General features: G+C 31.7%; 5 protein-coding genes across 7 annotated transcripts in view; 3 read left to right on the forward strand and 2 right to left on the reverse strand.

Moving 5' to 3' along the window:
• Positions 1 to 1,114: 1,114 nt before the first annotated feature.
• Positions 1,115 to 10,302, reverse strand: LOC140672286 (aminopeptidase N-like). 2 transcript variants are annotated; one of them, XM_072904301.1, is made up of 15 exons: positions 10,045 to 10,302; positions 9,327 to 9,537; positions 8,324 to 8,665; positions 7,957 to 8,112; positions 7,495 to 7,803; positions 7,147 to 7,330; positions 6,421 to 6,849; positions 5,433 to 5,637; positions 4,872 to 5,125; positions 3,342 to 3,532; positions 2,953 to 3,117; positions 2,316 to 2,477; positions 2,049 to 2,121; positions 1,805 to 1,909; positions 1,115 to 1,458 (listed from the first exon to the last, which is right to left on the reverse strand). In XM_072904301.1, exons 1-15 carry the CDS (start codon positions 10,064 to 10,066, stop codon positions 1,390 to 1,392), a joined length of 2,877 nt encoding a protein of 958 aa, XP_072760402.1. In that variant the 5' UTR covers positions 10,067 to 10,302; the 3' UTR covers positions 1,115 to 1,389. The 2 variants fall into 2 exon arrangements, with proteins under 2 accessions (XP_072760402.1, XP_072760403.1); XM_072904302.1 differs by having other exon boundaries at positions 10,032 to 10,302.
• A 3,508-nt stretch (positions 10,303 to 13,810) lies between these two features.
• Btn (buttonless) lies at positions 13,811 to 17,429 on the forward strand. 2 transcript variants are annotated; one of them, XM_072904810.1, is made up of 5 exons: positions 13,811 to 13,904; positions 14,225 to 14,513; positions 14,967 to 15,274; positions 17,072 to 17,229; positions 17,308 to 17,429. In XM_072904810.1, exons 2-5 carry the CDS (start codon positions 14,230 to 14,232, stop codon positions 17,392 to 17,394), a joined length of 837 nt encoding a protein of 278 aa, XP_072760911.1. In that variant the 5' UTR covers positions 13,811 to 13,904; positions 14,225 to 14,229; the 3' UTR covers positions 17,395 to 17,429. The 2 variants fall into 2 exon arrangements, with proteins under 2 accessions (XP_072760911.1, XP_072760912.1); XM_072904811.1 differs by lacking the exon at positions 13,811 to 13,904 and having other exon boundaries at positions 14,136 to 14,513.
• Positions 17,430 to 17,524: 95 nt separating this feature from the next.
• Positions 17,525 to 18,776, reverse strand: LOC140672564 (MKI67 FHA domain-interacting nucleolar phosphoprotein-like). Its single transcript, XM_072904812.1, has 4 exons — positions 18,562 to 18,776; positions 18,149 to 18,355; positions 17,957 to 18,065; positions 17,525 to 17,875 (listed from the first exon to the last, which is right to left on the reverse strand). Exons 1-4 carry the CDS (start codon positions 18,685 to 18,687, stop codon positions 17,616 to 17,618), a joined length of 702 nt encoding a protein of 233 aa, XP_072760913.1. The 5' UTR covers positions 18,688 to 18,776; the 3' UTR covers positions 17,525 to 17,615.
• A 421-nt stretch (positions 18,777 to 19,197) lies between these two features.
• On the forward strand, positions 19,198 to 19,602 carry LOC140672325 (proteasome assembly chaperone 4). The gene has a single exon (XM_072904373.1). It carries the CDS (start codon positions 19,198 to 19,200, stop codon positions 19,600 to 19,602), a length of 405 nt encoding a protein of 134 aa, XP_072760474.1.
• Positions 19,603 to 22,020: 2,418 nt separating this feature from the next.
• The window catches only part of LOC140672619 (midasin), a 96,833-nt gene continuing 95,741 nt past the window's right edge, over positions 22,021 to 23,112 (forward strand). The window contains exons 1-2 of the mRNA XM_072904910.1: positions 22,021 to 22,240; positions 22,440 to 22,678. Of these exons, the coding sequence (XP_072761011.1) occupies positions 22,169 to 22,240; positions 22,440 to 22,678 (311 nt within the window). The 5' untranslated portion in view covers positions 22,021 to 22,168. The remainder of the gene's footprint in view (positions 22,241 to 22,439; positions 22,679 to 23,112) is intronic.

The following is a 23,112-nucleotide window of genomic DNA, read 5'->3' on the forward strand; positions in this document are numbered from 1 at the left end:
AAATGAACTTAAACGCCACTCGTGTAACTATGCTGGTCAAAACAACTTGGCGTGAGATTTTTTTTTCAAAGGGTAACCATTCAGGCGTGAGAAAGTTACCAATCAACTTCCCTTGGCAAACTTTACAATTTTAATCGACAAAGAAGATATATATATATATATTACTATTAGCAGTTTTACTTTTTGCAAGCATATAATATTGTGCAAAAAAGATTCTTCAAAAAACTTGTATTGTAAATTAAATATTTATTTAGAAAAAAAAAAAAATGAAAAATTTAAGAAATTTAGTATTGAAGTATATCGATCTTGGTTCAATTTTAGCATGTATCCTCCTGATCACACAACGTGATCCAAAATTGAAAAAAAGACCACAAAGATGAAAAGGAAGAGGTGAATCGAATCGTGTTTCATTTTTGTCCAATGAACTACATCGAGAGAGGTGCATGTAAAAATAAAAGAAGAACCGTGCGGAGGAAGAGTCCCCCTCGTGTGGATAGAGAGAGGTTCTCTCGATGGGTCCTTGGACTTCGGCGTTCCTGGCGAATCCTCTACCGCCGCGGAGAGCCCGTTGCACACACAGGTTACCGGCGACCTGTGTGGCATGAGAACGGGGGTCCGCTCTTCCCACATAATAAACGACTTCGAAGAACGGTAGTGGCATTGACCTGAATCTATTAGGGCCTTCGGTTTGGCGGTATTATAACTGCCCGTGAATCAATCCCTTACTTAGCCAACGTTCTCCGACCACACGAAAGCCCGGCTCGTTACTGCCCGATTAGGAGCGGGGTTCCGCCGGCGCTTCTCGCAGCAAGAACTTCTCGCAACGATCCTCGGGGGATGCTGACGATACCCCGATTATCCGCACATCCGTGATGCGGTATCGATAACCTAACAACTGATTATTTCTTATATTGATTGATTATATTCCAGCTCAACGCATTTCATACTCGAGGGATGATTTCGAAAAGAGAACGAAAAATGTCACCGCCTGGATTTTAACATATTTCACACACTTCTTTATAGTATATATTGAAATTGTTAGCCATAGATTTTTTTTTATATCAATTTATCAGGTTTCAAAAAAAAAAAAAAAAAAGAAACTAGCAGCACACAATTCCATAGAAGAAATAGAAAGAGCTTTTTATATTTAATAATGATATAAAAAATAGACATTTTTTATTTATAATTATATTCATTAGTGAACAATAAATTTTATAATAATTTTTATTAATACGAAAGTGAAAACGCAGTTTTTTCCGAAGTTGTGTCTTGGCATGACACTTGCATAATTAAACGTTTCATAAATTATTTGTAATTATTTTGTCGATTTTTTGTAATCGCATATACATGGCACTGGTGTTTTACTTTTTCTACGGATCTTTAATACAATTAAGTCCGCTTCTTGCAATTTTTCGTTTCGTCGTATCCCGTAGAAATTTCCTTCAGTATCTTCAATGTCTGTACAAGAGAATATATGTATTTAAGAATCAAATGTTAGCACTTTGCTGGCAAACTTTCTGTTCCTTTTAAAACTGACAACATATAAACAGCTATGAAAGGATTCGTTTTATCATGTGTGTGCTTTCTTACTTTGTCATGTAAATTACGATAGGTGATAAATACATCAGAATGTATTAAATGCCATTAGGTAACAATCTTCATAACAACCGACTGGCTGATGAAACAACGAAAATGAAAAAAAAAAAAAAAAAAAAAAAAGAACGGCAAGATTTTGAACCAAATGAAGTTTTGCTGTCAGGTGCAGAACTTTGTTTCACTTTCTGAATAACTAAAGACCCGTTACCTCATTTTTTTCTTCTTTGTACCATGCGACATTGGTCCGGGCTCTATTAATAACCTGTCCGATCACGGTGTCGTATTTCTCGCTCTTGCCTCTTAGTCGTCGTAGCTGGGAAAAAAAGAACGTGATGGTTACATAATAATTCGGCACTTTTTATACCCGCGAGGTATGCATATCCGTTTTCGGGGAACGCTATCGTTCACTTTCCGATCCTCGTGAAGTTTCACCACTCGTGCAATTTTCTTACCCATTCCACGTCCTCTTCTTGACGAATACGTTTCTCGAAGGCACGCAATGTATTGGTCAGAGTAACATTCGCGCTGGAAGTAAAATAATGTAAATATTGATGAAAATATTAATGAATTGGATGTAAAATATATAGAAAGAAATCAATATTTAAAAGTAAAAATTTAAAAACAAAAATGTTTGAAAATAAAATTTTTTAATAAATGATCTTTTCGAAAAAAAGTTTGAAACAAAGCTGACATTTATCGCGTAAGTTAATTTAACTTACTAATTATTATGTTTTTCTGTCGCATTCGCATTAAACTTATCCCAATGTTGAATTAAGAATTCCATTGCAACATGATACCCATGTGGATTTAACACAACGGATCTTAGAGCCCCTTCTACAAGTTCAGGCGTATTCTTTTGTGAAAATATCACAGGCAAATATCTGAAAGTATTTATATTAACTTAATTTATGATTCATAAGAATTGAATATTAAATCTCTCTTTTGTATATATTATATAACTAAGAAAACATTTTTTTACTTAAATTATAAATTTATTTAAATTATACATATATTATATCTTACATAATTAAGAAAATATTTTTTTACTTAAATTATACATTTAAAGATCTAGATTATCTAATTATCAAAATATAATTAAAAATAATAATTAATATAGAGATCATTTTTATGTAAAAGAAACTAACCGTCAATTAAAAACTAAATTAAAAAATAGGTTTTTAAATAACAAAATAGTGACATTACATATAAAAAATAAAATATTTCTAATTCAAAACAGAGTTAAAACTAATTCTTGATGCTTTTTATATAATTATTATATGAAGGATTCTAGAGTGTGTAGAATAATTTTATCATAATGAATATTTTATTTACATGTAAAAATTATATGTAACTTACTTTTTCAATAGGTTTGAATTAACATGACATCCTAATGCGAAAGCGAGGCTTTCCTTTTCGTACATCGCTGATTCGTTGTACCTCTTCAAGAATGCAAACCATTGTCCATCCGTGGCAACTTTCATAAACGTACAATACGTCCAGCTACGAAATTTCTCTGGAACACTAGTTCAATGGTGATTTTTCTATTATCATAATAGCATCTATACCCTTTAAACATGTCACTCTCACCATATATTTAACATCTAAAGCGATTTTCTAATTCTTATTTAATATGTATTTAATGTATATGTATATCGCGTTGGTAAAAAATAAATAAATTGCCAAAATAACCAGTTATATTTGGAATTAAATATACGGTCAGTATTTGCAATTACAATGCTACTTACGAGTTTGACGACTCGTTTCGTAGCATTTTAAGAGCAAAGTTGATAGCTGCTTTTAAACATGCCCGATGACCCGCCAAACATGCCGATTTCATTACATTGACCTCGAATTCTGTCCACAATACAGGATCTTTATGAATTAGCGACAGTGCTATTTTGTTGTACATCTCATCTATGAATTTGCACATCACAAACTGAAAGAAATCAATTAAATTTTTGCTTTTTGTTTAGAGAATATAAAATTTTAATATAAAATAAATAGGTTTTTAAAAATAAAGTTAATTATATTTTAATATTTTAAAAAATATCCATTATATATTAATATATTTCAAGCTAAAATATATTATTCAGAGAGAGTAAAATACAACTACCATACATTCTAGAGATTGTAAGTTGTTGCGACTAAAATTATACCTGGGTGAATACAAAAAGTAATTATTATAATTATTATGTAACTTAAAAATAATTTTAAAAATAAAAAAAAAAAATCTGCATTTTCTGCTTTTAAAACTATAAGTTTTCTCTTTCTCTCTCTCTTCATTTTTTATGTATTGTAGAGTTATTTTTCTTTGTAAAAGGAAAAGAAACTACATCGTACAAACTACTGCTACAGTTTAAGCAAATGTCATACATACATACACACACACACACTTACACAATATTCCGTTTCACTTTTTTGTAAAATATCAAAATGTTCTCGTGAAATTGCGAGAAGGAAGGCAAAGTAACCGCGGCAGCGATATTTATCGCAACATTATGGAGATCTGCAGTTGATTCGCGCAAGGAGTAAGAGAGTAATTCCATTTATTCAGAATTTACGAGCAATAAACCGGGTGGATTAAAACGCGAAGATACGCCGCGGCGTATTTATTTAATTTGGCACGTTAGGCTTACGGACACGGAGCGTCCAAAGAAATCGCGCGCGGAGCCCGCCTCTTTACTCGCGGTGAGACCTTCCTCTCGTATATTTTTGCAATAATGGCTTCTGTGAAAAGGAAACTGTTACGGCAACATTGGTCGGCGCGAGTGCTTAATTAAATGTTACGTGCCTCATATTTCGGTGCAAATAATGATTGAGTCCTCCGACCTAATTGAGAACGTCGAATCGTAACGACGGCCGATGGGCCGATAATCGCTTATATATCTGTCTCAGGGATAATCATACGCTTTATAATGCCATACTTAAGCCTTAACTGCGCGTAATAACGACATAAGGCAGAACTGCATAGCGGACAATTTAGATCGCGCGAGGCGGCATCGATTATATCTCGCATATCTTATCGCGCGCCGCGGTCGTATAAATTAATAATAAAACGAAATGTGCTCCAATTTTTTCCTTACAATGTATCATCAAAGAAGAGTTGTAAAATGAGTTTCAAACGTAGTAAAAATATGGCGAAAATTTACGGACCCGTTGATTTATAGATGTATAATTTTGTGTTATCGAAAAAACGATTGTTAATAATTAACAAAGTTTTTTTTATTATATAGATATTGAGTATAACGTGCGACATTGATGATCTCAGAAATTACCTCGAATACGCTTGAGTCCCAAAGACGATTCTGGATGATAGTCAATAAAGGTATCGCGGGTGTCCACAACATTTCTCCGCTCTCCGTTTTTAGTTTCTCAAGAATACTCCACATAATTCTTTTATCGAGCAGTCCAGCGTTAATCATCGCAGACGAGTCAGTCAGCACTTGCACTTTTGCTACTTTCGGTAAAGCTCGGAAAGATTTCGTTAATAATTTCCAATTTTCTATATCATAATTGACACGATACAAAGCTGGAAAATATAAAACGATAAATATTATTAATAGAAATCTTGAATATTTGAAAGGGATAGAAAAATTGTTTCAGAGTTCGTGGATTATTAATTTTTGAACATTTAAATGAATAACGCTGGGTCTTAATTCAGCTCATTCCATATGTGTAGTAATTCTGAAACATTTTATATGAAAGAAATATTTGTAAATTTATCAAGTAGCTCGGATACATTTTTAAATTGATCGACACCGATCATTGCCGGTAAAAATATCGCTCTGGATATTATCTTTTTAATTGAACGGTGGATGTTTCGACAGTGATATTACCCGTTTGATTGATATTGAACAGAATCCATTGATTGTTGAAAGTCGCTCGGCTCAGAGCAGTGTCGTTAATTTTCATGTGTTTCTTGACCATCCATGCCTTTGGCAAGGTATTACCAAATTGCTGTTCATTTTCGGTTGTCCACGTCAACGGGATATGCCATAACTCTTCGCTTGTATTATGTAGGCCGTAATGATAAAATCGATCCTGAAATACAAACATCGCATAATTGAGCAATTTTTATCGACGTCCACGCAGATATTTCACCGTTGTGTTTTATCTATTTATCTATTGTAACGATGGAGATTATAAATTGCGATAATTTTCCTGCAAAAGTTATACTTAATTATAATGCTTATATGAAGCATTATAATTAAATATAACATTAACTTTAAATATTAATTAAATTTTATATTTAATTTTGCATATCATATACATATACATATATGATATAAGAAAGAGAAATTAGAATCGAAAGAAATTATTAACTATGCTGACAAATTAATATACAAATTATTTATTTGCCAGTGATTACTATTTTAAATTACAATTTTCGTTGTAATTCAACTTTTAATAAAAAAATATTTGAAATAAATGACCTTTACATTAAACAAATAAAATTTATATTAACAAAAAATTTCAATACAAAGTTCAATTACCAATTAATCCAAAATGTTGAAATATCGCGGCTAAATATAAAACTTGATCAAATTTTCGGCAAGAAAAAAATTTATTCCAGATTAATCGAAGGATCTGTAGCCGAGAGATTATGTATAGATTAAAATATATGTATATACACAGTAGCATCCTATATAATTTATTCGTAAAGCCACATAACGTCTTTTTTCTCTCATTTCATTGAAGGAATAACGATGATTAATATCGTCGTAAACGCATTCCATCGATAAATAATTTGTCGTCGACGAAACAAGGGAGAGAGATGAAGAAACACGCCTATGTAGATCGATCTGCGATAAACATGGGGCGCACCTGCGTAAGCTCGATCGCACCGGTTTCACGATTCTGTCGGACGTGCAGGACAGGGAAGCCTGCCTGATACGTCCAAGTTCGCATAACGTCCTTCATGCGGAGCCCAGAAGAAGCCGGTAGCCCGTTCGCTCCATCGATCTCAGCCTGAAAAGCGCTCCAGAGATCCGTTTGATTAGCGCTGCGATAGCAGTATGTGTGTATGTAGCGGCGCACAGACGACAGAAAGATCCGCTCACCCAGAAAATGATAGATCATGTGCGCCATGCAATTACCCTTGACGTACGACGTCAAATCGAAGACATCGGCGAGCTCGCTCAGTTCGCTCAAATCAATATGCAATGGGTGTGCCGTTTCGTCGGCATCGCTGTCAAACACGTCGCGGCACTCGATCAGGAAGCTGGTCTGCAGATCCCAGGATGCAGGCTCGAGCTGGAAGATCAAGAGAAGTAATCGCAAGGTAATCGTCGAGTAAATGCCACAACGTCATGATTGCGCAACTATAAAAATAAATAATTAGTTCTCATAAACCATTAAGACACACGATAAGCATGAAAAAATTATCAGTCAATTATGTATTAGAAATATTGAAAAATCACATAGAAATTACTAGATTATTACGTGAAAAATGTAGAAGAAAAATGCTCGTAATTATGATTGATGACTTTTGGAAAGCAGAGGAGAGAGGATTAGTATTAATTTTTAAAAATTGATTTATGTACACTTTACCACGCTTAATGCTAAGTATCCGAAAAATGAGGAGAACCCTTCTTTCAACCATACGTCGTCCCACCATTTCGGTGTTACGAGATTACCGAACCATTGATGGGCGACTTCGTGCGCCGCGATACTAGCAAGTTCTTTTTTAACGTCCGCAGTACCGTCAGTTTCCTTTACGAGGATGGAATCTTCTCTAAAAGCATAAATATAACTCCCAATTTCAGCTGTACTTAAAATTTTGTTAATTGACATTTGTGTTACAACATTACATATATAAAATATAATTTTCTTTTTTTAAAAAAAGCCAATCACGAGGTGTAGTAGATCTTTTACAAAAAAGTGAAACTGTTTGTTTACCGAAACGTTATAAGACCCCAGTTTTCCATCGCGGAATAAGCAAAGTTGGGAACCACAATCGCATCTAGCTTGTCCAGTTCGTAATAAAATTCGGTAAAATTTTGAATTGAACGAAGCAACTTTGGTATCAAATTGCCGATATATCTTGTATTATTTGCGACATCTTTCCTGAAAAAGATCGTATGCGACGGTCGATCTGTGACAGCAACTTCGTAACTCATGAAATCGGTGACCATGAAGGCGACCAAGTAAGTAGGCATCGGTAACGTCTTCTCGTAATGATCCCAAACATATCCTGGCATATCACGACTGAAGAGAAAAACTGAATTAAATTTGAATATTATATAATCAATTTTTAGAATTAAACGCGAATACATTATATATAAGTCTTTGCAGCAGTTGGAGATGCGATTAACGATGCGGTACGTTATAATACAGCAAAATTGAATGGATCTCTTTTACATTTCTTCGGTGACTTTTCGCATTGAATTCGAGTGCGATCGCATATTAGACTTTCTGCCGATTGAAATGCGAAATGGCGTCTTGATCCACGGCTCGTCAAAGCATGGAAAGGCGGTGCGAGCGTAATCTGGGGAGAAATTTGACACTGCTATCCATCTAAAAAATAGAATATTTGCTGCCACAAGATGCAAATATATACGTATAATGCATAAACACGAATTGCATTAAATATTATATCATAACAAAAAAATTAATTTTTGTCTTTATTGATAGATTACATTGATGATAACAAAAAATTGATGGTAATATTAATTAATTAAACATTGATGGTAATATTAATATCACCTTTGCGTCAATCGTTACTTACCTGGTTTCGTTGGTATCACGGTCGACGTGTGCGCTTCTAAAAAGTCCTGTTGGTTTCTCATGCAATGGAATCGTATATTCTACGAGCAAAACGTAAGTCTCTCCCGCCATTAATATTTGCAAAAAAAATATATCGATAAAATCCTCCTCATCTATCACGACATATTTGCTAATCAGCTTTGATGCGTTTGGCGAACGATATTCCTTCACGCTAATATCTTGTATGACGAGTTTGCGGGCGTGAAAGCGTATATGCTTAGTCGGAATCTTGGAATAAAATTGAATCTGTGCGATGCCGATCATCGTGAAATTTTTCTCTTCTAATATAGGCATTATTTTCAAACTGCAACGTAAATTTTCTTTAAAAAGAAAAGCATTATGATATAAAAAAATGTAAAAATAAAAGTGGCGTAAGTTAATGTTTCGGTCGTTTTAATTTATTATTAGATGTGCTGTTACTTGCTTTAAACATAAATATTTATTTTTATTTCCTTGCTGTTACGCTATGATTAAATTCTAACGTTAATTTTAGTCGGAGTAAAGTTATGCGCTGCAAATATTCTAGTTTACGTCTGCAATATCAATCATTCAGATGATTGACATGCGCCGCAGACAGAAAATTCAATGTCAGTCTGTCATTGACTGTGACAAACTTGTTAAGTTTACATTGCACACTACTTCAATTTTAGATTTAAAATTAGAGAAAATTTATTTAAATATCGTATATATCGTAAATATCGTTGCAAGTATTTTCTTTTGCTAACCAAATCTAAAAAATTTGATTAAATATACTTGTCAGTTTTTATATTTGATTGATATTAAAAATGATATAGAAAACTGAGTGACTTAGATACATTCACGCCAGTACACATTAATGTAAGATTTGACAAAACTCTCTCAATTCAATAAACTCAATTGCAATAAACAGAAAAATATCTTTTTTATTTTTTCTGTTTTTGATGCATTAATAGTTAAAAGCGAAAAAATATTCTGGATGCGCTTACGTGTATTCCAATGGTAAAACTTGATTGGATAGTCTCTTCAAATAAGCCATTTTATGGGATTTTCCACCGACCGATCCTCTATATCTACCATCCTGCCGATTCTCTACAATCGAACTGACGAACCAGAAAATGATCATCGAACCGATGGCTACGCAGATGAATATCATTACCGCGATTCGCGTTCTCACGTGCCATCTGTGACGCGAACTCCCTGAAGCATTTTTTTCATCAAAAATAAATTACAATAAATTTTTATATTTGTTTGATATTAAAAATGATATAGAAAACTGAGTAACTTATACTTACATTAATGTAAGATTTGATAAAACTCTCTCAATTTAAAAGATTGCAATAAACGAAAAATAAATCAATGTAATCTAGCTGTTTACAATGCAATATAGATAAATTATATCAAAATAATGTAAATAATAAAAACGGCAGAGAATAATCAAAGTGTAATAATTAATTTTCGATTCCTCGCATATGATATTTATCAATATCACTTCAGTTAAAAATTAATAATTATTTTATGTATTGCATTTTTGTTTCATTAGAATGAGCAGCATTTTTTACGATTTCTGAAAACACTGTATAAAATCTCATGCATGACGATTGATCGAGTCTGTTAAATATCCCCTTCCAAATTGCACATCGTATTTTTATACCCTAATGTACATCCTTGATAGATTGTTCCTTTGACCCTACCCTGTGCTGTTACCTTGTACTTGACGATCCTCCATACTTATCGAACAGGTGCTACGCTCCCGCAGGATCTAGCGAATGGAGGAACATTGCCACGACGAATAACTAGCGGCGACTGCGTCCGAAAGGCGGGGAACACGTCAAGGGCCTAGTGCTTTGGCCAGATGTGCTCGCCAAAAATACACCAAGAGAGCCACTTGGACATCGAATATCATCATTCACGCGAATTATATCGTCAATCGCAATACGTCCAAAACTCGCGTGAAATCGCGGGCGTCGTTCTGTCGTGACAAGCGCGCATTTCGTTATGCAATGCGCTCAAGAATACACACGGGCAACGTCGTCATCTTGCACTTGTAAATTAAAGCTTCCGGTAAAGAACTGAGGGAAGGTCGGGGTCGTTTTGTCCATTAATCACGCACACAAAAAAGACAGAACTGGCTAGATTCATAAAACAATTCGTTGATTCCAAAATTTATATGTATTATATATTGCAAAATTGAAGATAATACATGCGTCTAATTGATTATCACATGTCTAAAACTCGGTATCGTGTTGATTAGATCATTACATATTACGCCTTAAATCTGCTGTTTATACAGGAATTTCATAAACTGCCAAACTGTTTCGCAATGCAGGACAATGTAAGCTCTGTAAACTTTCTTAAATAATTCCAAAAATATATACATATATGCTCATATATAAGAGCTATAGAAAAAAAGTATCGATATAAAACGGATCTAAAATGTTTGCAAAATTTTGCTAAAAATCTCGACGTTCTGAGTTTCCGCTAGCTGTTAAGAAATTAAAAAAACAAGATATTATTAGCTCACAATTATCAAGATTATTAAGAACAAGATTGAAAAAGTTAAAAATAAAAGTAAAATGTAAATAATATAAATTATATATTTTATAAAAAAAATTAAAGACAATTAAAATAACTCTTAAGGAAAATAAAATAAAATTTATTTTAGAAAAATTAAAATTAAACTCATATGTAAAAATTATGTAAATTAAAATTAAAATTACGGAAATTATAAATAATTTAAATTAAAGTAAAATTATTTTTAGCAAGACTAAATTTAAATGTTTTTTTAAGAAAATTTAAAAAATTAATAAGTTTAGCAAATTAATTTATTTTACTATTAATAATCTGTAAGTGTAGCAAAATAACGGATATTTATCAAAGTAAATTTTCATTTTTGAAGAAACATAAAATTATGTGAAGATAGTTGCTAACATCAAAAGTTCAATCAGTTTTACGGAAAAGAAGCAACACTAAACTTTGAGATTTTCCAGAGGATTTTGATTTTTGATACATACAAGTTTGATACATTTATTAAACCTTTTTTAAGAATAAATAATTGTTTAGCGATTTATTATCAATATAATATTTGCGTAAATCATGAACAAACAGTTAAATTGGTAAAATAAACTAATTGAATAAGTACAACTAAGACATGGGTATCTGATGTGCGCTTAATGTGCTGTAACTACTACTAGATATGTCTACACATTAGCATGTAACTTTTGAGTTAGTCGCATGAGAATCTCCTTTCGGCTGCTAATGAGAAAGCCAGATTCTTATTCCGAGACCGCGACAAGTATTCATTGTGGGATTTCGCTTTTTTTTCACATTACGTCGCACTTGACTTCACGAAAAAAGGTTTGAATTTATAAAATATTGTCTAATCTAAATATCTGTCGAAAAATAAAATTCGTGAGAAAAAGGTTTTATTTTTCAGAGAATGTTGCGAGCAGTTCAGTCATCAACAGGATGCCGAATATAAACCCGTAAGTAGATATCTGGTTTTTTTATGTATCGATTTAGAAAATTATTTCATGTATCACTTATTTCAATTCTTTATACATCAGTGGAAAAGATTTCAATCCAAAAAAACACATGGAACTGGCGTTTATAATTAATTTACGTTACAGTTAATAATAATATTATAGTACTGCAGTATTTAAACTATTTTTATTAATTCTAAAGATCTGATTGTTTTCATGGATTTTCAGGTTTATTGTATATGTGTATGCAGAGGATGTGTGCGCTGAAAAAAATGAGTTGCGAGGCGTGAAACGCGGAAAATGCGGGTTCAAACGTTTCCGTCCTCCGAGACTGCTTGGCACCACTACGGTTGGAAGTGTCTCGTTTCAGGGAATCCCGCTTCCTGTGCCGAGAGCTGAGTGCTTGGCGAGATGGTGGGCCTCTTGCCGCGTCTCTTTCGGCACGCGTGTGACCACCATCCTGAAAAAGGAAGCCAAACAATGCCGATGACTAATGGAGACGCGTGACCCTCGAAGAGAGGTCGACTCCTCGAAACACATCGGATCCCGACTTGCACTCTCACTTTCGCCCTCCGTGTTTTCTTAGGTGGTTTCCTCCCCTCCGCCCCTTCCCTCGATTGAAGGGCTTTTATGCTCCTCATTGATGGAATGATGGCCTTCCTCAATGAAACATTCGACGACGAATTCGTGAATGAATCGTCTCGAGAAAAAAAGACACCTTAATTTCCCTCTTTCATATCTTCTTTACGTTTAGGGTCTGTTAAAGAAAATTGCGCTTAAATTTTCAATGTTAAATGATTATTCGATTGGTTTCAATGATTAAACTTTTTTTCAATGTGGACGACAAGTTTCCATATGTAATAAATCAATTAAAATTACTCTGGAAAAGAAAACACGGTTACAACCCACTTTGGCGCTCAGGATTAGTAATCAAATTATTTGGATTGCTCGTAACTAAATTTTGTAATTAGCTAATTTATTTATTTCAAAGATTTTTAAGTTATACTAGTCAATTCTTTCAATTAGTTTCGTCGATATTCAGCAATGCACAAAGATAATTTTTATTTAAAGGGCACTAATTAAAATGTCAAATTGCTTAATTACTTATTTGCGTAAAATTAGGGTTACGAGCAATCCAAATAATTTGATTACTAATCGTAGGCCCCAAAGTGGAAAGTAACCGTGTTTTTTTTCCCAGAGTATAATAATCTCAATACAATTTCTGTTTACTAATTCTGACAATGAGCAAATCCAAACTGTATAAGGTTTTTTTTTTCTATTTCACTGAATCTATATAAAATTATTTTAATTTTAATTTTACTTTTAATCAATATTTTTGACAACCGAAAGTGAATGCTTCCTTCTTTTCTAATATAGCATGTCTTGTAGTCCTAAGTTAATATTACATTTCAAAATGGAAGAAACTTGAATCATATTTTAACATTTAATTATTACAGTGGTGTTAAATTTAATTTTAGCTATTTGATGTAAAAATTATCTAATTATATAATTAAAAATATTAATATTGATTAAAGATATAGACAAATTCAATTTAGTTTATTCTATTTTAATCGCTTTAATTGCTTCATAAAATTTACTTAAAAATTTTATAAAAGAAAATGTTTATTTCAAAATATATTTTAAAATCTATTTACATTTATTTATTAAAAATTAACGGTTCACAAATAAATTAATTTATAAAAGCATTACTTCCACGTAGGCGTCGTCTAAAATACTCTCGATTTTCAGCAAATGATATATGGAATGCAAAAAATTCAATGAGACCGCCTTCACTAATTAAATTCTTTCGCGAACGTCGATTAGTCACTTTGGCTGCGAGAAACGATTCATAGGTCAGAGATTGGTTGAAAAACCGAAAGAAGATTCCGGAACTTCCATGAGAGACCCTACTCCTACGGCGTTCTCCATGATGTTACCGCGGGTCTTAGGACGACGCTGTCACATGTACTCGTTTGACATTTCCGAGTAGGCGCTAACGCAATTCGCACCGAGTCGCGCGCGGAGTGATCCTGTGGTGAAACTGTGCTCGTCCATGTGAATTTCTTGAACGATTAATTAGATACGGTGTGTTCCAATTGTTAAATATGTTTAACGTTAAAACATGAAATAGTTTTCAATACATACGAGATTTTATGCGATTTTACTGAAAAAGTAAAGAAAAAAAAGAAAGGAAAAAGTCAGAGCGAGAAGACAAAAAATCTCTCTCTTTTTCTCTTTTTAGTTATAAAATTATGTAAATAATTATTGGGAAAGAATTATCGAGCTTAATTACTTTTTTTAATTTCTATATATTAACATATTTGCAAAAAATCTCATACATACATTTAATAGCTTTTACACACGGGTCGAAAAATTGTCGAAATCTTTATTTATTTCATTATTAGTCGTGATGTCGTGGCCAAAAAACACGATTACGAACAGTCGTCGGACATCCGACAATTTTGAATTATCACCGGCATCATCGACATCGTCGTGTCTTTACTTGGAAAGACAGAATCTGAGATCAGCGACAACAGATTGCGAAATGACACCTTGGTGTCACAGGTGGTCCTGGAGCAATCCTTGCAGCGGATTCGACGTTACGAATGACGAAATCGCACGTTTACATCCTTCATCATGTATCGCGAATTTCCTTCAAAGCAGCAATACCAATCAAAATTATCGCACGTATAGGTAAAGCTTTACATTTTACGTAAAAAGATTGAGAGATTTACAAAATGTAATTAATGGAATATTTGATAATCTATTTTCATCAACATTTGAGTACTTTTTTATTTAAACAAAATAGTAGTATTTTAATATTATTATTACATTTATGAGAATATTTCATTATGTATTTTGTATTCTAAAGAATATTTGTTTAAAAATTATATCTCTGCTTTTGTAAAAAATATACATTGTGTGCGATTTTTAAAATCATGCATAATTTATTAAAATTAATAATTTCAATTATATTAAAAATTATTACAAAAAGAATATTTTCAAAATTCTTTTGCTATTCTAACTTTTCATAGATTTAAAACGAAGAACCGTAATAAAATTGCTATTATAATTACAATTACGATGTATCTTATATAATTGCATATTTTACTATAACATATTAATTATAATGTTTTATTTTTGAAGGTGGGAGCACACACAATATTTCCAGCAAGATGCCGCAGATTGTCATACGATGATCGATCCGTCGAATGAGAAGGAAGATGTGACATCTTCGAACGAATCTAAAGATTTATTATACGAAAATCAAGATCGACATACAATGATAAATACAGATACAATGTTTCGTACTTGGGAAATGCCTCATTTGCAAAATACGATTATAGATTACGAGGATAAGAACAAGTATCAATTTTGGCAAGATTCGCAACACAATGAAAGCTATGTGAATTCATTCTTCGGAGAAAACACACGTCCGCTTCATCGAGAACAAGGTAATACATTATTTTGTTATCAATCTTTCAATTATATTCTATACCTATTCTGAATTCTAGATTATATCTTTAATACAATCAGAAGTCTGATTTTTTGAAATTGTATTAAAAGTGTAATAATGTAAAAATAATCAATTATTTAAAAATTGATTATAATAAATTGAAGAACGAGTCATATCATTTTTATTCATTTAATTGGGACACAATAATTTAAATATAATTTCTAATAGTGCTGTGCACAGCTGTATGTAATAAATTAGTTTGAAACATTTCGGATCGTGTAGCTTCGACGGATTTCCGATGTAAATCGTTGACAGTACAATTGGAAGGTTTATGTCTTTAGCGTCGCCAATGCGGCCATAACGGGCCCAGTACAATCTAAATATTTATCAAATGTCTAATGTATTTCGAGCTAGTATATGTCTTGCGTAATAAACGTCGAGTTGTGTCTCTCCCTATTATACTGACATTTATAATATCAATTTAATTACTGTCTCTCTTTACACTGCTTGGCTTGATAAACAGCAAATAAATCTTTCAAACTGAAAAATTTTTATCGGTTTCTGACATCGTCAAATTAAATAAAATAATAAACCATTTCTCACAATCAAAACTTAAAAAAGTTAATATAATATATTTTTTAAATTATTAACTTTATTAGTATTTTGATTAACATTACTAAATGTTAAACAAGTAAATTTAACTAAAAAAAGAAATCATGTATGATGATAGAAATCATCGTCTGTTATCGTTAAAATCAGGATGTAATTTTAATTAAATTTTATTATGTAAAACTAATATATATTCATATTAATTTCACATACCGATAAAAAGCTTCAATTTATATATCTTTTTATCAAAAGTCATTTAGTTTGTAAATTGGTCGCATCGAAATACAACTCGCAAAGATGACGCGCTTTCGTCTGATGTATCGCTTTATTCTCGTAACTAGTCCAATAGTGACCATCGATGCCGGCCACGGATTATACGAGAGATCTCGCAATTGACGTCAGCTAGCAATTAGAGCCGAGATAGCGGCACGGAAGCAAAGTTAAGGGCCTCGAGAAAAAGAGAGAAAATTTCCTGCCTCTCTCTCTCTCTCTCTCTCTCTATTTCTTGGTGGCCACGTGTCGTTATGCGGTAGAAGCCGCGCTTCTCCAGCAAACGCGGGTTTCGCAAGCTGCGAACGGGTGTAATCACGCACTGACGCATCGTACGCGCGGCTATTTTCATCTCGCCGGCGACAAAAAGTCGCCGCTGCCGCGAAATCTTGCCGCGGAAAACCGCAGCGAGATCGAGCTGGATGATGAGCGTTATGTCACCGTCCAGGAACTGGACCAGTCTCTCTTAACGCGCAAGAGAGCCTTCGTGTCCAAATCGGAATTATCTACGCAAGATCTACACAAGATGTTCTTCAGAACTGATATAAGTTTGTTTTTTGCAGACTGCAATTTACTCTCTCTACATATATATTAAAAATCAAACAGAATTATATCTCGACAGCTAAAAAACGCAAGGATTTTATATTTTATAGATTCAGCATTTTTGTGTTGGACTTCATACATTAGTAGTATTTTTCTCTAAATTCAATTAAATTTTTTTTTAATATGCTACATTTGTTTAAAATCATATAATATATTCGCTTTTTTAAGAAATAATAAAAGTAAGAAAGTTATAAAAAATTTTGCTGATTAAAATTGACGCTAGAGGTTGATCTTATCAAGAAATATTAGATTATAGAAATACCACGTGAGTTCCGATAGCGCATTGTTCTAATTCTTTGATTATTCTTTACAGAATCGACAAAAAGGACAAGCGAGAAGCCACGAAAGGAGAGAACCGCGTTCACGAAGCAACAAGTTCGGCATCTGGAGTGCGAATTCGCGCATAGTAATTATTTAACACGTTTGCGTCGCTATGAGATTGCTGTAGCGCTGGATTTGACGGAACGTCAGGTATATTATAAACAATTTAATGAATAAACTATGGAATTTCTATACATCCATTTATCTCGTTCAATCATATTTTTATAGGTGAAAGTGTGGTTTCAGAATAGGCGTATGAAATGGAAGCGAACAAAAGGGAGCACGAATGTACAGGAAGCGACTACTGTATCGTGATAATTTTCGAGTGCATCAATGATCTAGTATACATTTAGATATAATTGTACATAACGATTTACACAGATATTTACAGAAGCATTAGAAATTTGTATAATGTTTATTGTTATAAGTATAGTAGAGACTCGTATTAACCGTATAAATTTTTATTGTTTCTCCAATATACAAACGATGGGCTTTAAAGATGCTTTAAAAAAGTAAAATAAAACCAAATTATACCTTTAACTGTTTATTACTTCATCAACGGGTACATCAACGGGTTGAAATTTCATGCTAATTCCTTTGGCCTGCAGTTTACTTTCTAACGTAGAAAGTTTATTGAGCGATTTTTCAATATACTTCTTGTAATTTTCAGTACTCTGAACACGGTTTTTATGTTGAATTGAGTTTCTCCTGTTTCTCAATTTAGGATAGTTATCTTCTGACCAATTTATTCCTGCAAAAAATCCCACGTGTTGCTTCTCGGGTGGAATATATGTGGCTAAAAAACACATATATATTAAATAAAGAAAGGTAATCAAACTTAATATGTTAAAGTTTAAATTTAAAGTTTAGACTATACCTTTCAATAATCGACCACACATGAGATAATTGTTCATACTCTCTGCTGCAATTTGAGCAACTTCTGGGTAAAAGAATTCTACATAAGCATAGCCACGACTTTTTCCAGTCTGTAAGTAATTAAAAAATTTTAAAAGTTATTGCACTCTCATAAAACAGTTACAATTTTTCATTTGTTAAAATTTATCCTTACTCTTTTAGATCGTGCCACTCGTACTCGTGATACTTTCCCAAATTGTTTGAAATAATCTTTTATTTGTTCATCATAAAATCCATGGGGTATATGTCCTATATAAACTATCCCTTTGCTTCTCCGTTTTTGTACTTTACTTCTTTTACTTTTAGGTTTTAAATGTTTTGTTTCTCTTTTCTTGTCAGCTTTAATTTGTGCTTCCTTTTTCTGAAAAAAGAGAATTCATAAACATTCAGTGTTCATCAATATTCAGGTTATTTAAATTTGTTAAAAATTTTATAAAAAAAATTTTAGATATTAAAATAATTATGCATTTACAACAAATTACAAAATAATAGAATAATATAAATAATAATAGAGTATCAATAATAGAATAACATAAATCAGTATATTTTGTTATCTACGGTTCTAACCTTCAAAATATGTTGCACATTTCTAACAGCTCTTTTAAGATTATCGTTTGCTCTTGGCCTCAATATTATTTGCATCGCACTCTCCTTTTTTGTTTTTGTGTTTTTCTCAAGACGTATCAAATCCATCTTTGTTAGAAATATGAAAATAAATTTCAAAACGACTTGCCCTAGGAAATGAACGCTACCTTGATGTAAGATGTAAGGTTATAGAAAGACACAGCGTATAAAGTTTAGGTGCGTTCAGAAAAGACAACAAAGTGTGCATTGGAAAATGAATCTCATTGGTGGATTTATAATTACGCACCAATCATAAACGACACGTTACTTAATAATGTGTTTCTGAACACAATTTTTTAGGAGCATGAGAACTGCATGAAGTAAAAATGTGTAATGATTTAAACGTGATTCTGCTAATTACACACATACAATCTGATCTTTAAAAGTCATTTGAACTACTTGAATTACTTAAAATGCAAGGTATAATCAATTAGATTATTTTGATTTTCTAGTAAGATTACTTCTTATATTCTGTTAAATTATATAGTCCTTTCAATTACTTTTATTGCTTTTTTAATGATTTGACTTATAAAACTTATACAATAATTTACAGATAAAAAGGAAGAATTGTAATAAAGAATGGCAGATGTAAAGGAACAAGAATCTCCAGTGGAATTACTGCAATGTGGCATCAAATTTCACCAGTTTGTCGCTACAGTCGGTGATGTTACTATTAATTGTGAAATCATGAAGATGGAAGATTCCTTGTATCTATGGATAGGAGATTCTACGAATCCTACTATGGAAGACTTATCCTTCTCTTTTACATCAAACCTTGAAGCACAGCCTATTACAACCAAAATTATGGGTGCTATAGCAGATACTACATCTGCAAACATGGCTAGGAGATTAAGCATAAAGCTTGGAAAGCCAATATATGTTAGTTTTAATGTAACAGCGAACAATATGTTACTGCTAGGGATTGAGAAAAGAGTACAAGAAGAATTCAAGGTGCATGGTAATTTATTGAATTTTGAGCATTAACAGAATTTAACTTTATTAACAGATAATTTTTCATATTTAAAGAACTTATTATAATAAATATTTTCTATTGTGTATAATTTAAAAAATATAATAAAGTATACGTGTATAACATATTAACGAAATACCATCCCTTATTACACTAATAAATCTTTAACTTGAAATTATGTAAAACAGAAATATGATTTTCAATAATAAAGATACTAATAAATGAATGTTTTCCTTTTTCATCAACAGTTTTGAAATGAAATTTTCTGCATGTAAACACGTGGAAGATTGTGTAAGCATCATATTAAATTTAAATTATTTTAATATCTTTTTTTAATTGCATGTAACATATTAATTGTCTCTTTATTTTAACAGAAAAAAGTCTGAAAGGAACTACTAATGCTAACTATCCATTTTAGAGTCAATGGATCTCACTGTACATAACAAAAAAATAAAGATTCGAAATGTGTGTATTATTATTACACATGGTTCTTTTATTTATTGAGTAAGATATTTTGCGTGGGACAAAGAGGATATTTCCAGTAATTTGTAATTTAATGAAATATAATATATTATTAAAACGAAGGACCCAGACAGAAATAGAATCAGAAATGATAATTGTTTTTTTTTAGTTCGTAATCGCTTTTTTTGTTGGATCGAAACCGCGTGTAAACCGTACTAAAATTTATAATATCGAAATCATAACCATACTGTTAAATTATTTTCTGTTATGGTTCTTTTTCGGTTTTTGCAATTTATTTCTACAAAATATTTTTATTAATAAAAATTAATAAGACTCTCAAATTCAAGTTAGTGAAAACGGGAAAAGAAAGAGTATTTCGTAATCGCATTACACTCTTCAAAGCGCGTTGAAAACATCTAATAATAATATCATTTTAATTAGAAAATTTTATATGCGTTTTAGAATCATTTGATGTATATATTTTAACGTGTCGAATTTTATCACATAGTATAATACGTGTTTGTTAGCGCGCGCAAGAGAGAGAAAGAGCATCTCTCCTTGACGTCATGCGTTGCGTAGTAAGGGAGGGGAGAGTAGAGAATACGTGAGCCGTGACAGCTGTGCGCCATTCATTTCGAGTCTGGCGGGCGTAGTGTGCGCACGTGTTTTTATTCCGGCGATGGCACGTGCGTCTCGCGCTTGTCATCTCGAAGTCGAACGCGCCGCAAACGTTTCTCGCGACGATAATATACGTTATAATAGTACGAATAATACGGAATAATATTACGATAAATCTTAACGTGTTAAAATAACTCCGAAATAAAATAACATTTCGACCTTGCAATGATATATAGCGCGCTATTGTTTTTGACATTTATCTCGGCTTCGTTGCGATCGCGATCGTGTTTCCGTTCATATAATATCTTGATTTCAATCTCGAAATTGTTGTCGGGGATCGTGTATATTTGATGCCGAATAAATGAGATTCTTTCAGCGTTGCTTTATTTTTGTGTGGATTAAATAAATTAAAAAAAATATCGCGCGAATAAGACAATAAATCCTTGACAATCTGAGAGAAGGAGGAGGCCTAGGAGAGGCATCCTGTACCGGTGGAGCAATCCTAGTGTTATTATTATATTTATATATATACTATAATATTTATTATAAATCGCATATACGAATTAATTTGATTTATTTATTTGAATGATTCCAACAGAGTCAGAAATAATTTTTACATAAATCTTATAAAAGTTTCTATTTAAAAAATAGTTTATTTTTTATTTGTAAAAATTAGTCCATATTTATATAACTGCTTATTATTGTACGCATTAATATAAAATTCGATAAGTACAATAATAAATTCTTAAATATTAATTTTTTTAAGCAATGCTATTATTTGGACTTTATATTTATATGTTACAGAGACAAAGTAACTTTAACATCCGCTATTGCGCATCATAATTTCAAGAATTTTGTAAAAAAATATTTTAATAACATATATTATAATACGTAAGTTTATATATATTATATATATTATACCTATATATTTTTATATATAAATATACATACGTAAAATAATTTTAATAATTTTTTAGTAATAATTTTAATAATTTTTAATAATTTCTAATAGTACATATACCTAATTGTTAGTTATAACATATATTAAAATGAAAAAAGATTACGCGCAGCTAAAATAATATGTGATGAAATATATTAATAAACTTATAATATTTTCATAATATTTTCGTGACTTTTCAAATCCACAATTATCTAGCATGGACATGAACCAACCAGTTATTTTACCATGAGACCGAAGTAGTTTCGCCCGCTTTAAAATGGATCTAGTTGGCGTTAGCATATTGCAAAAAAAAAGCGTTATGTACATACTTTTTTCATCCGATAGAATACGTTCCATTTGACGTTTTAAATGCTTCAAATTTGATTGACCAAGAGCAAAAGAGGCAAAGATATTTATACTCCGAAATGTTCCGAAAGTACACGAATGTGTTACACGTGGTTTGTCAGATGTTATCTAACCTTCATTCAGTGTGAGATTTATCACGTGTTGTGTGTTCGAGCTTGTGGTTATTATAGTTTTTCGAAATATAATCGTGCGCAATGTTAATGCAGAAATTGTCAAATTTCTGTGAGCGAAATGAAAAGTATAAACAAAGATTTATCCCTCCTGAAGTAAGTATTATTTTTGCAATATTGTTTAACGTATATTTAATCGTGATACAGTTACAACCGGTTAATCGTATGTTTCTCTTTTTCAAATTATTATTTATAAATTCTGGTTGTATGTGATTTATATAAGTAATTATATGTGTAGTTAATTATATATGTAAAACTAATAGATATGAATTTAATTCCTTGTTTGTTTCTGTAGGGATTTCATCAAATTGAGCCTGACAGAATTTTAGAAATATTATGTGAATTTTTAATGCAGCCAGAGTGCACAGAAGATGTTGCTGACTGTTTTCCAGAATTGTTACCAGCACTTGTTTCAATGGCGATATCTACAGATAACATGCAATCGTCTACGCTAATTGACAAGGATATTATTCATAGATTGAATTGCATTATATTAGGAAAGCTACTTCTAGTTAATCAAGATTTAATAAAAACGTATGTACTTATGATATATTTATTTTATACATTGTATATAATTTTTTATGTACAGTCAATCAACTTTTTATGATAAGAAAAAGAGTGAGAAAGAAATTAAAATTAAATAAATTTAAATTTATATATTTTATTTATATTTTTTACTACAAAATTAACAAGCAATTGATTTTGATAAAAATCTAGTTTGATTAAATAATTTAATTTAATTTGACTTTAATAAGCTTTACTGACAGTTAGTGATATGCATATATATATATGAATTAGATAAATATGTTAAATGTTATGATATTCATTGGCATGTTAAAATGTTGAAACTGAAAATAGTTTCATCAGTTTTTATATTCTTCAGTTTATAAGTTAGAAATTCAATATTATTTGTGGCTAATAATAGAAAATAAATGATTTTTTACATATATTTATAATATTAAGCTTTC

Source organism: Anoplolepis gracilipes, chromosome 13, assembly GCF_047496725.1.
Source record: "Anoplolepis gracilipes chromosome 13, ASM4749672v1, whole genome shotgun sequence".
Lineage (NCBI taxonomy): Eukaryota > Metazoa > Arthropoda > Insecta > Hymenoptera > Formicidae > Anoplolepis > Anoplolepis gracilipes.